At 45.8% G+C, this 13,743-nt stretch overlaps 2 protein-coding genes across 2 annotated transcripts in view; one reads left to right on the plus strand and one right to left on the minus strand.

Moving 5' to 3' along the window:
* Nucleotides 1-3,666, plus strand: part of sbf1 (SET binding factor 1) — an 85,935-nt gene extending 82,269 nt beyond the window's left edge. The window contains 3 exon segments of the mRNA XM_048235618.1: nucleotides 1,062-1,191; nucleotides 2,084-2,215; nucleotides 2,939-3,666. Coding sequence (XP_048091575.1) covers nucleotides 1,062-1,191; nucleotides 2,084-2,215; nucleotides 2,939-3,037 — 361 coding nt within the window. The 3' untranslated portion in view covers nucleotides 3,038-3,666.
* Nucleotides 3,667-9,747: 6,081 nt separating this feature from the next.
* The window catches only part of LOC125288912 (serine/threonine-protein phosphatase 6 regulatory subunit 2-like), a 38,012-nt gene continuing 34,016 nt past the window's right edge, over nucleotides 9,748-13,743 (minus strand). Inside the window, 2 exon segments of the mRNA XM_048235619.1 lie at nucleotides 9,748-9,943; nucleotides 13,043-13,195. Coding sequence (XP_048091576.1) covers nucleotides 9,748-9,943; nucleotides 13,043-13,195 — 349 coding nt within the window.

Below are 13,743 nucleotides of genomic sequence, written 5' to 3' on the forward strand. Positions count from 1 at the left end.
GCCCCAAGACTATCCCCTTTAAAGTGCTCCCCACGACTATCCCCTTTAAAGTGTTCTCCCCACGATTCCCCTTTAAAGTGCCCCACGACTATCCCTTTAAAGTGCTCCCCACGACTATTCTCCTGTGCTCTAACGTGATTATCCCTTTAAAGTGCCCCACGACTATCCCCTTTTAGTGTCTTCACGCGACTATCCCTTTAAAGTGCCTTAACGACTATCCCTTGAAAAGTGCCCTTAATGCGACTATCCCCTTTAAAGTGCCCCATGACTATTCCTGTGCCCCACGCGATCATCCCCTTTAAAGTGCCCCACGACATCATCCCTTTAGTGCGCCCCACGCGACTATTCCTTTGTGCCCACGATTATCCCTTTTAAAGTGCCCTCCGACTAGATTATTTAAAGTGCCCTACGCGACTATCCCCTTTTGCGTGTCTAATGCGACTATTCCCAGTCTCCACGAGACTTATCCCCTTTAGTGCCCCACGCGACTATCCCCCTTAAAGTGCCCCACGCGACTATCCCCTTTTAGTGCCCCACGATTATTCCTGTGCCCCACGCGACTATCCCCTTTTAAAGTGCCCCACGCGACTATCATCCTTTAAAGTGCCCTTTACGTGACTCATTCCTGTGCCCCACGCGATTCATCCCCCTTTAAAGTGCCCCACGCACTATCCCCTTTAAAGTGCCCTACGCACTATTCCTGTGCCCCACGATATCCCTTTTTAAAGTGCCCCACGATTATCCCTTTAAAGTGCCCTACGCACTATCCCCTTTAAAGTGCCCTACGCACTATTCCTGTGCCCCACGCACTATCCCCTTTAAAGTGCCCTACGCACTATTCCTGTGCCCCACGCACTATCCCCTTTAAAGTGCCCTACGCACTATTCCTGTGCCCCACGCACTATCCCCTTTAAAGGTGCATCACGTCTTGTGTTCAGTTTGCGACTGCACTTTTTGGGGGTTTCCTGGAGTAATGCCCCCTGTGTCCAGTAGGCCATCCTCTGCCATTTCACACGGGTTTGGGTTGCAAATTGCCCTCTGTGGTTCCAGGTGCTGTAAAGGTTTGATCTAAAAAGTGTGTGTGTGTGTGTGTGTGCGCGCAGGAGTTATGAAGGTATCCTATTCAAGAAAGGGGCTCTGCTGAAGCCGTGGAAGCCTCGCTGGTTTGTCCTGGACAAGACCAAACACCAGGTACTGGACCTCACACACACACACGATCACTCTCACACACACACGATCACTCTCACACACACACGATCACTCTCACGTTTAACACTGCTGTGTGTGTGCTGTGTGTGTGCTCTCACGTGTAACACTACTGTGTGTGTGCTGTGTGTGTGTGTGCTCTTACGTGTAACACTACTGTGTGTGTGCTGTGTGTGTGTGCTCTCACATTTAACACTGCTGTGTGTGTGCTGGCGTTTGGTTGTGTAATAGAGTCCCGAAGTGTGACGTAGCGTTTCCATGACGGTAGAATCACTGGATCTAAACAAACTTTCGAAGTGGCATAAATAGCATTGAATGTAGACATGTGGCACCATTTCTAGCTAATAAAAATAAATATATCCATTTAAAGGTGTTTTACCTGCTAGGCAGCAGCTTAGCCACATAACACGGATTCCCTGGCAGGTGTGATAGAAAGAAAGAAAATTCCAGTGGATACTTCACGCCTTCTCAAAGACTGGCGGCTGTTAAGAGCTTATGTTTTTTGCAAAAAAAATAAAGGCAAACACGCCCGTGAATTTAAGGATTTTAACCGCGATGCTGTGAAGTTACATGCAGGTCTGTTTACGGAGGAAACCCATGCTAAAATAAAACTCTGTAGTCACTTTAATTTGATCGTGGTTGGTATGAATATATGTTGTAGTATGTGATTCCTACAGTAAAAAAAAATATACTAACGCCTTAGAAACATTGTAAAATTATTGAAATAGATAAAAGAGAGCCACCGCTATGGTGTTGTGTGGTTTTAATGGTAGATTGATTTGTTTAGATCCAGTGAAATGGCTGCCTTGGCAACGCTATGTCATGGCTGCGGTACTCTATAGATGATTTGTCTTTCCGTTCTCTCTCCGTGTCATAGTTGCGTTACTATGACTCCCGTAAGGACAAGGAGTGTAAGGGCGTGATTGAGTTGGCCGAGGTGGAGGCTGTCATTCCGGGCATGCCCACCATGGGGGCGCCAAAGCACATAGAGGAGAAAGCCTTCTTCGACGTGAGTACCTCTCCTGCTCCTCCTCCCTCTCACTGGGGTTACCATGGTTTCTGTTGCCATAGTAGTGGAAGGGCTGGGATGCTCCGGATGGAATGTAAAGGAACAAAATATAGATGTAGTTTGTGTGTGTGAGAGACCGTGTGACTGCGAGTCTGTGTGTGTGTGTGAGAGAGCGTGTGACTGCGAGTCTGTGTGTGTGTGTGTGTGAGAGAGAGAGAACGTGTGACTGCGAGTGTGTGTGTGTGTGTGAGAACGTGTGACTGCGAGTCTGTCTGTGTGTGTGTGTGTGTGCGTGTGACTGCGAGTCTGTGTGTGTGTGTGTGTGTGTGTGAGAGAGAGAGAGAGAACGTGTGACTGCGAGTCTGTGTGTGTGTGTGTGTGTGAGAGAGAGAGAGAGAACGTGTGACTGCGAGTGTGTGTGTGTGTGTGTGTGAGAGAACGTGTGACTGCGAGTGTGTGTGTGTGTGTGAGAGAGAGAGAACGTGTGACTGCGAGTGTGTGTGTGTGTGAGAGAACGTGTGACTGCGAGTGTGTGTGTGTGTGTGAGAGAGAGACCGTGTGACTGCGAGTGTGTGTGTGATCTTAAAGTCAAAGTTTGATGTTCTTTCGGTGATGACTTGTCAAATTTCCTTAATGTTTTTTTTTTTAAATATTTATATATATATTTAGCCTGTCCATTCAGAATAGATTTTGATCTGTGTGTGTGTGTGTGTATTTCAACAGCTAAAGACGACCAAACGTGTGTATAACTTCTGTGCCGAGGACAGCCTGAACGCCCAGTTATGGATGGACAGTGTCCAGAGCTGCCTCTCCGATGCATAGGAGGGGGAGGAGTCCCAGCTTCAAATGAACGACCAATCAGACCTTTCAGCCACATCACATGACCCCGCCTCCGGGATGGTGTCTTGATGGACAGCTTTGTGGGGCCAATCACGCTTGTTCCTCCCTCCCTCCCCCGGGGGATGGGTGGTGACTGATGTGGCGATGGGCGGGCCTTTAGCGTGTGGCGCTCTCTGGTTAGTGTTTCCGTGGCGATGGGCGGGCCTTTAGCGTGTGGCGCTCTCTGGTTGGTGTCTCCCTGTCGAACTTTGATGATGTCACATCACCAAGTCTCAGTTTTGTTTTTTTAATGAAAGAAAGAAAAAAAAGACTAAAAAAAAAAGTAAAGTCTTGGTTGGCCTTAATCGCCCCTCCTGTCAAACACACACACACACACACACACACACACACACACACACACACACGGACATATGTGTGTGTACGAGTGTGTGCTTGTGTGTATATATGCAGCAGACTCACTAACCACTAGCCCTAATGCCCCCTACTGCCCCGACCGTTGCAGAGGATTTGCCGGCATGATGTCATCCGAAGTCCAGTTTACTGAAAGAGGGGCACCAGTGTGGACCAGCATGCACCACCACTGACTCTCCACACACTCCTCACACACTCCCCACACACTCCCAAAAAAAGAGAAAGAGACTCGCTCTGTTGCCACGGTGATACCCATATTACACCATGACCCCCCTGTCCTGATCTCACAGCTCTGCACTGCCAGCAGGGCAACGGACACACACACACACACACACACACACACACACACTGCCGATTCCTTCCCTTTAATCCGTGATGACGACTTTTGATGCTACATTGTTTCCTTATGCTCTGGCTTTGCACCAGACCAGCGGTTCATGAAGGACTTTTCCCCCCATCTCTCTCGTGTGACAGGAGGAGGGTTGAAGCCCGTCGGCGGCCCCTGCTGGCCAAAGCGTGTATTGCATTTCCCCTCCCTCCCTCATGCCAGTGTGAGATTACTGCTCAGCTCAGACGGCTCGTTTACATGGAAGTCTCTCCAGTCTCCTCTCAGCAAGTCCATATAGAAGCAGAACACAAACACTTTACTTCACCACTGAAGGGGTGAGGATGACGTAGGACACGGAGGGATATATTTTGATAGAACATTTATGCATAGAATGAAATATTACATTAAATATGGAGGGGGGGGGGGAGTATTAGTTTGTGTTCACATCCCATAGTGATGCAAGGCGGTATAACTGGTTGTCATGACGAGTGTCTGTAGAGGGGTTAGAGGTCAAAAGGTCATGACCTGACTGTTCAGTAGGCTAGCTGTTTTAAAAGGTGTTTTATGGAACCCTGCCATCTACGATGCTTTCATATCTGGCTAGACATTTCTGAAGACAGGGCAGCGGGTGGGGGGGGGGGACAGTAGCCACTGTTGGCCAGCAGAGACGCCTGCTTACTGGAGTCATGGAAACTAATACAGTAGACTTGAGTGGGGGCATGGCACACACACACACACACACACACACACACACACATCATAAAGTCACTCTTAGAATGTGTGTTTGCATTTATTCTGTCAGTGATGAGTCACCACTAGCTGAGCTCTGCAGTGTGTGTGTGTGTGTGTGTGTGTGTATATATATGTGCACGTGTGGGTGTGTGTGAGGACTCCTGTAATCAGCATGTCTTCCAGAAACAGTGTTTTAGCTTGCGGGCCTGCAGAGGAGGAGTGTGTGTGTGTGTGTGTGTGTGTGTGTGTGTGTGTGTGTGTGCCCGCCCCCCTACAGTGTTGTCCCCCTCAGCTAGGAGATGTAGCCATTAGCGATTTTTAGCCATTAGTTTAGTTTTGTTCTGGCCGCTGGGCTGTCAGTATGCCGAAGAAGTATCACATCTGTTGTACCTGTCAACTTTCCTCCTCTACATTTAAACAGCGCAACCACAACAACCCAGCTATGCCCACTCATCTCTACACACACACACACACACACACTTGACATTACAGTGTAAGATATGGTTGTACTGCTGTTTCGTTGAACTGTTTTTTTTGTTTTTCGAATTGTAGATTTTTGTTCTAATAACGGCTTTGTATATACTACTCAGAGTTGTATGTAACATTTATGGTAGTAATTTATTTAACTTTTTTTGTCTTCTTAAGAAACAAAAGTTCTTTTCAAGCACCTCTCTTTTTGAGTTAGATAAATCAAATATGTGCCATTCGTTTGTCTCTGTATTAACGTAACTAATGCTTTTGTTTATTGAGAACTTTAAATACTGCTAAAAGGGTTTTAAAATAAGAAACCCTCATTGTGTTGTTTAAAAAGAAGTTGGTTTAAACTGCGTGTCCTAATTCCCCCTGTGTGTGTGCGCACGATGGGAGGAGTGTGAGGAAGAAGCAGTGCATCAGACGGCATTTTGTTGCCATGGTGACTGGTGTTTTGTTTTGTTTTTGTTTGGTTAACCAAGTTACGGTTTGGGGGGTTATCGCTCTCGCACTCTAAACACAGACAATACACTCTTCACAGGCTACTCTGACTTCCTCACAGTTTTTTTGATGCACAATCTCCACATCTTTCAAACAGAACAAAAATTAATTTGATTTCTTTTCATACTTTTCTTTTTTCGGTTCTCCTTCCATTTTTCTGTTTTTTAAAAAGAAAAGAAATAGAAATATTCTTCTGAGCCGGGTTCTTTTTTTTGTCAATCATGTAAAATATTTTTTAGGATTAAAAATGAAAACAGTGAGTTTCATTGTCACTGGGCCTTGCTTTTGTTTCTTTTCTTTTTTTTAATTTGTAATTTCATGTGTCTGCTCTGCTTCCAACACGACTTGTGTGTCTCATACTAGTTGTTTCCTGTTTGTTTTGTAAAGTGTTTCTTTCTTTCTTTTTTTGGAATCCAAACCGAAGACCCATCAGGTCAGCTTCCTCCTCCTCCTCCCTGTGTGTCACGAGGGAATGTCCGTCTGTGTTGTACAGTACTCGGTCCTTTAATAAACGCTGATGGTAGGCCATTAAACAGCTGCCCATAAGTCCCCATCTAATGATTTTACATCAGTGCTGCACCCTCATTTGTTCTCCCAGCACATCACAGGTCTGTGTCCGATATTCACACGGTCAACGTTTAAATGAACACACTGTAGTTCTTTTACCTGAAAAGAACAGCTACGCTCATTGTGATGTCACACTGAGGGGAGAGTCTGGGGTCTGACGTCACCCATGCACGCTGGAACTCTGGGGTTTGGGATTGATTGGGTCCCCCTCAGCAACACAGTGTGTCTTGAAAATTGATGAAAAGTGGATGTCTGTGGTTTAAAGGATTGGATCATGTAGCCTGGGGTGTATGTTAGTGACAAACCAGGATAAGTCAACCCAGAGGAAGTGGTCATCTAATTGAAAGGCCCTATAGCTTCATTCTAAAATAAAGCCTTTAAAAAGGTCATTTAGGTGTATGACTTCCGTCGAGTTAACATAGTCAGGTCTCAATAGATCTCCCTTCTGATTAGTTACATCATGTTTTCTCCATACGCAGATTGCAGTGTCCAGTCCTCATGAAGTCAGTCTGAAGTCTAAAGATGTGGATTTACAGGTTGTAAGTAACATGGTACAGTTAGACCTATTCAAAGTCCTTTTCGTTAATAAAGTCTCCCTGCTCTACATGTCCTCCAGCTGCATTGGACTGTAGGGTCAAGAGCGAGCGAGTGTGATTCACAGTGAGGTGCAGAATATGGACATTATTAAACAGGCGTTAGTTGAGGTGGTCTGCAGGGTTCTAGAGTGGATGGACATTAGCTGGCTCCATAAGCACCGGAAATCTGAGAGCATTAAGCCGGAATCAGAGTTGGGCTCTTCAATGTGTCCACTAACGTTAAGTGATGGATGGACCGCAGCCAACTGGGGTGTCGTGGATTTGGTTCACTGTGTGGGTTATGTGAACGCAATCAAATGTGGAGTTAACCCTGAAACATGTTCGCTACTGGGTGGTGTCCAAGCCATTGTGACAAATAGCAGCTCTTAGTTGTGTCTGTAGAGAGTACGGAGTGGGAGAGCGACATTATTCCCACCCTGCAAAAGGTAAGTAAGTGATGACTAAGGGTTTTGTGCCAGATGGGCGGCTCTGTGATGTCGTGATGATTTTAACTGTAGGGTCAGTTGAGGAGACGCATCGGTCTCACTTTACTTTACTTTACCAAAAGACTATTTACAGATGCTCAGATGAAGTATCTGTTGACAGTAGTTGTTCAACAACAATTCTACATACGGGACTGAACAGGCGATCAGTCAAGTCTCTGTGGGCGTGACTATCCAAGCGAAGTGTCAACTGAAAGATGACACCACGGTCACACACAAAGAGGCAGCTCACTGATGGGGTCCTGTGCTGGTTCAGGCCAATGGAAGGTACGATCCAGGAGTTCCTTTTCAGTCAACTCTGGCAACCGTGGTGGGCAGCCCACATGCATGCTTGTCCGCTGGTGGTGTGTGGACAACAGACTATTGCGCTCTTCAATAAAAGACCTTTTTTGTTTCCATTCTAATTCAAAAGGCCTTAGTAGTGAAAAAGCAAACGCAGCTGTAACCTTTAGTTTAAAATACTCACTTTATTTCCACTGATCAGATGCAAACCTGCCAAGTCCCCTCTGAGTTAAGCTGTTTTTGCCAGAAAGGACAAATGAAATTGATAATAGTAATAATGGATAAAATTGTTATGCCTGTCTTCCGTATATGATGAAGTGATATAATAAAATATAACATTTTATCGGTCCATTAAAAATATACAAATATCAACATTTTTGTACAGAACAAAACCCCAGTTCGGTCGCTTATTGTAATAAAATGAGGGGGCGCATATTTCTCCTCCAGAAGCAAGCTCATTTTTGTGTGAAATATTTCTGTGAAAACTTAGTACAGCACTAATTTGGGGCACATTTTTACTAGAAGATATGTTAAGTGTAACATTATTTAAGGGCCTCATTGAGGTAAAAAAAAAAAAAATGCAAACTGATCTTATGGACATCACTGGCTAACCATACACAGTTGAGCACACCCTGCACACCTTTTGTTATTTAAATATGCAGATTTGTAGCAGGAACAACTGATAGAACTGACGCCATATTTGGATAGAAGTGTGGAGAGTTGCATGGTCATTTGAGGCCAGTTCTGCGATGATCAGTGATGCTGTGGACGGCTTATGTAGTAGAAGCTTGTGGCTGTCGAGTAGACCACAATGGTGTGACCAAAGGAGCCCAGTCCATCACTATCTGCAACTAAAAGTGTCTGTTGACTTGTAAAGGAGCTTCACACAAAGTTTTGAATGTACCTGGGTTACATCTAGGCTATGGGCTTCATCCAAACGCACCTCTGATATTGAAAATAAGGCATATAAGCATTTAATTATGACAAATCATCCTTGAGTTTCCACATAATGTATAATAGCACATGAATCAGGTGTTTCTGGTTTAAAATGTTCATGCTTTGCCATAGACCTGCCCATACCAGCGTAAAGCCGCTTGTTTATGAATCAGCAAAATGAAAACCAGTTGAACGTGTGGAGGAAGGCCCACCCACTCCAAGCATCTACTCACTGGGATGCGACTAGTTTCCATGACGCCCACCCACTCCAAGTTTCACGTTTGTTCCATGTTTTGTGCGGTACATAAGTGTCCATATGCCAGTATCCTCCCTGCACACATCTCAAGATTCTCCACCCCCTCCCTCCCTCCCTCCCTCCCTCCCTCAGTCCATGTTACGCAAGACTATTAATTAATCACAGAAGACATCTTTGCGTGTCTATCTGGGATCGCTTCCCTCAGCCTAACAGTGCTAAAAGGTAAAATAATTCCAGACTGTCTTCGTGCGACTGCTGTACATGTTTTCTTTCCTCCTGGCCAGTCAGTCAGTTACACCTGGTGTCTGACCACACCCCTGTACTACAGAGGGAACGAGGGCCCAGACTGGTGGGCACTGCACAGCCCCCTGTACCGACGACACCAGACTGGTGGGCACTGCACAGCCCCCTGTACCCACGACACCAGACTGGTGGGCACTGCACAGCCCCCTGTACCCACCCCATTAGACTGAACTCTACTTCAGGCACTTCTCATTTGGAACTCATCTCTCTCAAACTCACTGTGAGACAAGTGCCAATCACACACCCTGTGTTTAATCTAGAGGACACCCACACCCCCCCCCCTCCAAACACACATACACACAACACCCCCCCACACACCCACACACAGGCAGAGATGACTCTCGCTCGTGCCTGTTAAGCTCCCCAGTAAGACCATTCAAGAGTTCATTTAAGAGAGAAAGCAGTATTTTGGTTGCTTATACAGTAATCACATAAATTAGATTTCTACAATATGCAAAATAATATTGGTTAAATTCAAAAAATAGGATTTTAAACATACAGCAACAGAAATAAAAGGCAATAATTTGGCTTTTGGAAACAAACCTGCTTTTGTTTCCCTTTCCTTTTGAAAATGTCACTGATATATAGAGATACATGTGCTGCTGGAAGCAGAATGCTGGGAGACTCGAGGCAGAAACAGAAGAAAACAAACACACACACACACACACACACACACACACACACACGTGTACACACACACACACACACGTACACACACACACACACACACACACAGAAGTACTTTAGCACAGACATGTCACCACCTCACACTCCTGCAAGTGCAAAATAAAAAAGAAAGAAAGAAACAGAGATTTGGTACCATAGAGCTACTTTAGACACGACTGCTGGAGAACAGGAGCCCAGGGCTGCTGCTGAAAAACCAGCAAAGAAAACAGCGGAGAGCTGTGGAGACGAGGGGACGAGGGGACGAGGAGAGCTGTGGAGACGAGGGGACGAGGGGACGAGGAGAGCTGTGGAGACGAGGGGACGAGGAGAGCTGTGGAGACGAGGGGACGAGGAGAGCTGTGGAGACGAGGGGACGAGGAGAGCTGTGGAGACGAGGGGACGAGGGGACGAGGGGACGAGGGGAGGGAGCAGCGTGTCCCTCTACAACTACCAGTCTTTTGCGGGATTCTTTTTTTTTCTTCAGTTTTTCGTTGTTTTCAAATTTTGACCGTTGTCCTAATGGCACAAGAACGAGACCACAGCGACGTGACGGTCCACGGAGCGGTCTTAGACAGTGACTAAAGGTTCTACACACACTTTTTTTGTTTTCTATTTTTTTGTTGTTGTTTTTCTTGGTTCACCTTTTCTTTTGTTTGACGTTATCGATCGACTTGAGTCTGAGCGAAGGGTGGGATGTGTGGTGTGCGTACGCATGTGGTTTCTTTTGCTTTTGGTGGGGTGGGATTCAGCTCACTGCTGGGTAGGGGGGTATGGGGAGTCCTAGGCGATTTTGCTCCTGTGGGGGATAGTTGGGGAGGGGGTTCAAACTTAAGGCAAATGTCATCACAAATGCATTTCAATGCACTAGAGCAAGTGCTAAATATTTCAACTGGATATTGTTCAGAAAACACATGTTCTCAAAAATTGCTTTTCATGAAGATTTCTAAATGTTGGCATTATATAGGTAGATAATTATATATTTAGGTAGATAATGTTTTGGTTCATTTTTTATCAATTCTTCTAAGGGCAACAACGGGACAAACTTAAGTTAATACAATCAGAGGGTCTTGGCTAGCTAGATCAGAATTGCTTGTATATGCTTGAGTATAACGCTTCACATGCAATTAAAACCGAAAGGAAAAAAAAGACAAAACTTCAAAAAAAGAAAATAATTAAAAACCTGAACTGTCAAAATATTTTTTGTACTTGCCACCAAGAAGGCCAACTTATCAAATCAACTCGCCTTGAATAAAAATGGCAAAAAAAGTTATTATTGCACATGATGATAAGGAAGCTGAACTCTTGAGACAGAGAAAAGTAGTGAAAAAATGAGATCGAAAGAAAGAGCACGAGAAAGAAAGAGAGAGCGAGAGAGAGAGAGAGAGAGAGAGAGAGAGAGAGACAGAGAGAGAGAGAGAGAGAGAGAGAGAGAGAGAAAGAGAGACAGAGAGAGAGAGAGAGAGAGAGACAGACAGAGAGAGAGAGAGAGAGAGACAGAGAGAGAGACAGAGAGAGAGAGAGAGAGAGAGAGAGAGAGAGAGAGAGAGAGAGAGAGAAAGAGAGAGAGAAAGACCCATCTCGAGAGTTGGCCCCAAAATCTATCACCTGACTCCAACAAGCACTTGAACACATTCAACAATCTGATTCCAAATCTGCAGAAGTGGACCCTCCGGCTCGTGCCTGTCAGACACCTGAAGCACTCCCCCCGGGTGGGCTGGAGGCCAAACTTTTTCTTTATTTTTCTTTTCTTTAAAAATAATACTTTCATTTTTTTTTGTTTCTTTTCATTTCGTTTTGTTTCTTGTGCTTCCATACAGCAAAGAGAGTGTTGCATAAGTGCTTCTTAAAGCGCTGTCGTCTGATTGGGCTCTAATGCAGGGATTATTGATTCCACTGGGCTAAACAGGCCTGTTTTGGTAATGGGGGGGGGGGTTTACTGGTGTTGAGGTGGAGCAACGTGTGCTTAACTGAGAACATAAACAACCAGAGGAAGCAGAAAAGATGGAGAGAAGGACAGACAGCAAATTGAAAAGAGAGAAAGAGAATGTGAAGAGAGGGAAAGGAAGTCGGGGGCGCAAAACATTTCAAAATAAAAGTGTAAAACGGAAGGTCGTGATGAGAACATGTCGTGTTGAATCCTGTGGCGGCACGTCTTTAGACTCAACGCTGTTTCTTCCACTGCTGCTACATTGAAACTGCATATCTCATAGAAACGGTTAAAACTGGGCGCTCCGCTCTGAGGTGTGTGTGTGGGGGGACTAGCATGGGGAGGGGTCATGGGGGGGCTTCCCGCTTCCTCTCCGCTTCTCCATGGATAGTGGCTGGTTGGCAGTGTCCAGGCCCACTGGTGAGGCCGCATGGTCAAGCGAAAACACCACAAGTGGCATCAAGGTTTCTTTTTTTTCTCCTTTTTGTTTTTTATTTTCGTTTTCATGTTTCCACGTGGAGGACAGACGGAAGCAGACAGGGAAAGGAGGAGGTGGCGGTGCTGTTGTTGTTGTTGTTGGTGTTGTTGTGGAGGGGTGGGCTGGGTGAAGACGGCGACTCCCTCCTCAACCCTCCACTCACTGCCCAACTCAGCTCAGACTGGACCATTGGGCGTCGGGCCACCTGATGAAGGCCACTCAACTCTGGAGAGAGAGAGAGAGAGAGAGAGAGAGAGAGAGAGAGAGAGAGAGAGAGAGAGAGACAGAGACAGAGAGAAAGAGAGAGAGAGACAGAGAGAAAGAGAGACAGAGAGAGAGAGAAAGAGAGACAGAGAAAGAGAGACAGAGAGAGACAGAGAGAGAGAGAGAGAGAGAGAGAGAGAGAGAGAGAGGAAAAGTGTTTAATAGAAGAAGACAGACAGAGTAACACAGTTAATGTACTGTACAACAAAGAACAGAGACACAATATAGTCAGTCATATGGCAGACAGTCACAACTACTTCCAACCCAAAAACGGTTTCACGCAGTCATTCTGATCATTATGAAACTAAACACACCTACAGTACATGGTAAAGACCCCCCACACACACACACACACACACACACAGAGACACACCCAGAGACAGAGACACACACACACACCCACACACACAGAGACACACACACACAGACGCACACACACACACACACACACACACAGAGACGCACACACACAGAGACGCACACACACAGAGACGCACACACAGACACACACACACAGACACAGACACACACACAGAGACACACAGAGACACACACACACAGACACACACACAGAGACACACACACAGAGACACACACACACACAGAGACATACACACAGACACACACACACACACACACACACACACACACACTCACACAGAGACACACACACACACAAACACAGACACACACACAAACACAGACACACACAGACACACACAGACACACACAGACACACACAGACACACACACAGAGACAGAGAAAGAGGGAGAGATGGGCACGTACTTCTTGTCTGTCACAGTGATGTTCTCGGAGGCTGTGGCGGGGGCTGTGGCGGAGGTTGATGCGGGGGGTGATGCTGGAGGGGGGGTCCCCCCTGACTCCGCCTTCTGGGGGCTGTCCGACACACTCAGCTTCTCTATCGGCACCTGTACCTCACTGATACACACACACACACGAACACACACACACGAACACAGAGACACACAAAAACACACCCATGCAATCACACACACACACACACACACGCACACGCACGGACAGAGACAAGTACATAGTGGTTAGTGTACATGATATCCGTTCAGAGCTCGTTCCTTTCTCCTGATCTCTGTCTGTCTGTAGTGAAGGTAAGCCAACAGGTACACAGAGGCCCGTAAATAAAATAGATTTCAAAGTCATTCAAACTCACAGACATATCCCAACATTTTTAAAGAGTTCAAAGAACGCCGGGTTAACGAGTAGGCTATAGAAAACACGACTACATGATTAGTGCCAAGTACATCTCTTCAGTTTTAGTCTAGGCTTACAGCCGAAGTGAAACGAGTGTAGTTTTCTGGGATAAAGCGAACTTTCCTTCATCAGTGAATTATGATGAGACATAAAGACTGTGATCATAGTGTGCTAACGTGCAATATACAATATACTAGTATAACATTACCATAACTTGCAAACAATCTATTTTATATTCGGTCAATAGGCCTACTACT

This window comes from Alosa alosa, chromosome 23 (genome assembly GCF_017589495.1).
Source record: "Alosa alosa isolate M-15738 ecotype Scorff River chromosome 23, AALO_Geno_1.1, whole genome shotgun sequence".
NCBI lineage: Eukaryota > Metazoa > Chordata > Actinopteri > Clupeiformes > Clupeidae > Alosa > Alosa alosa.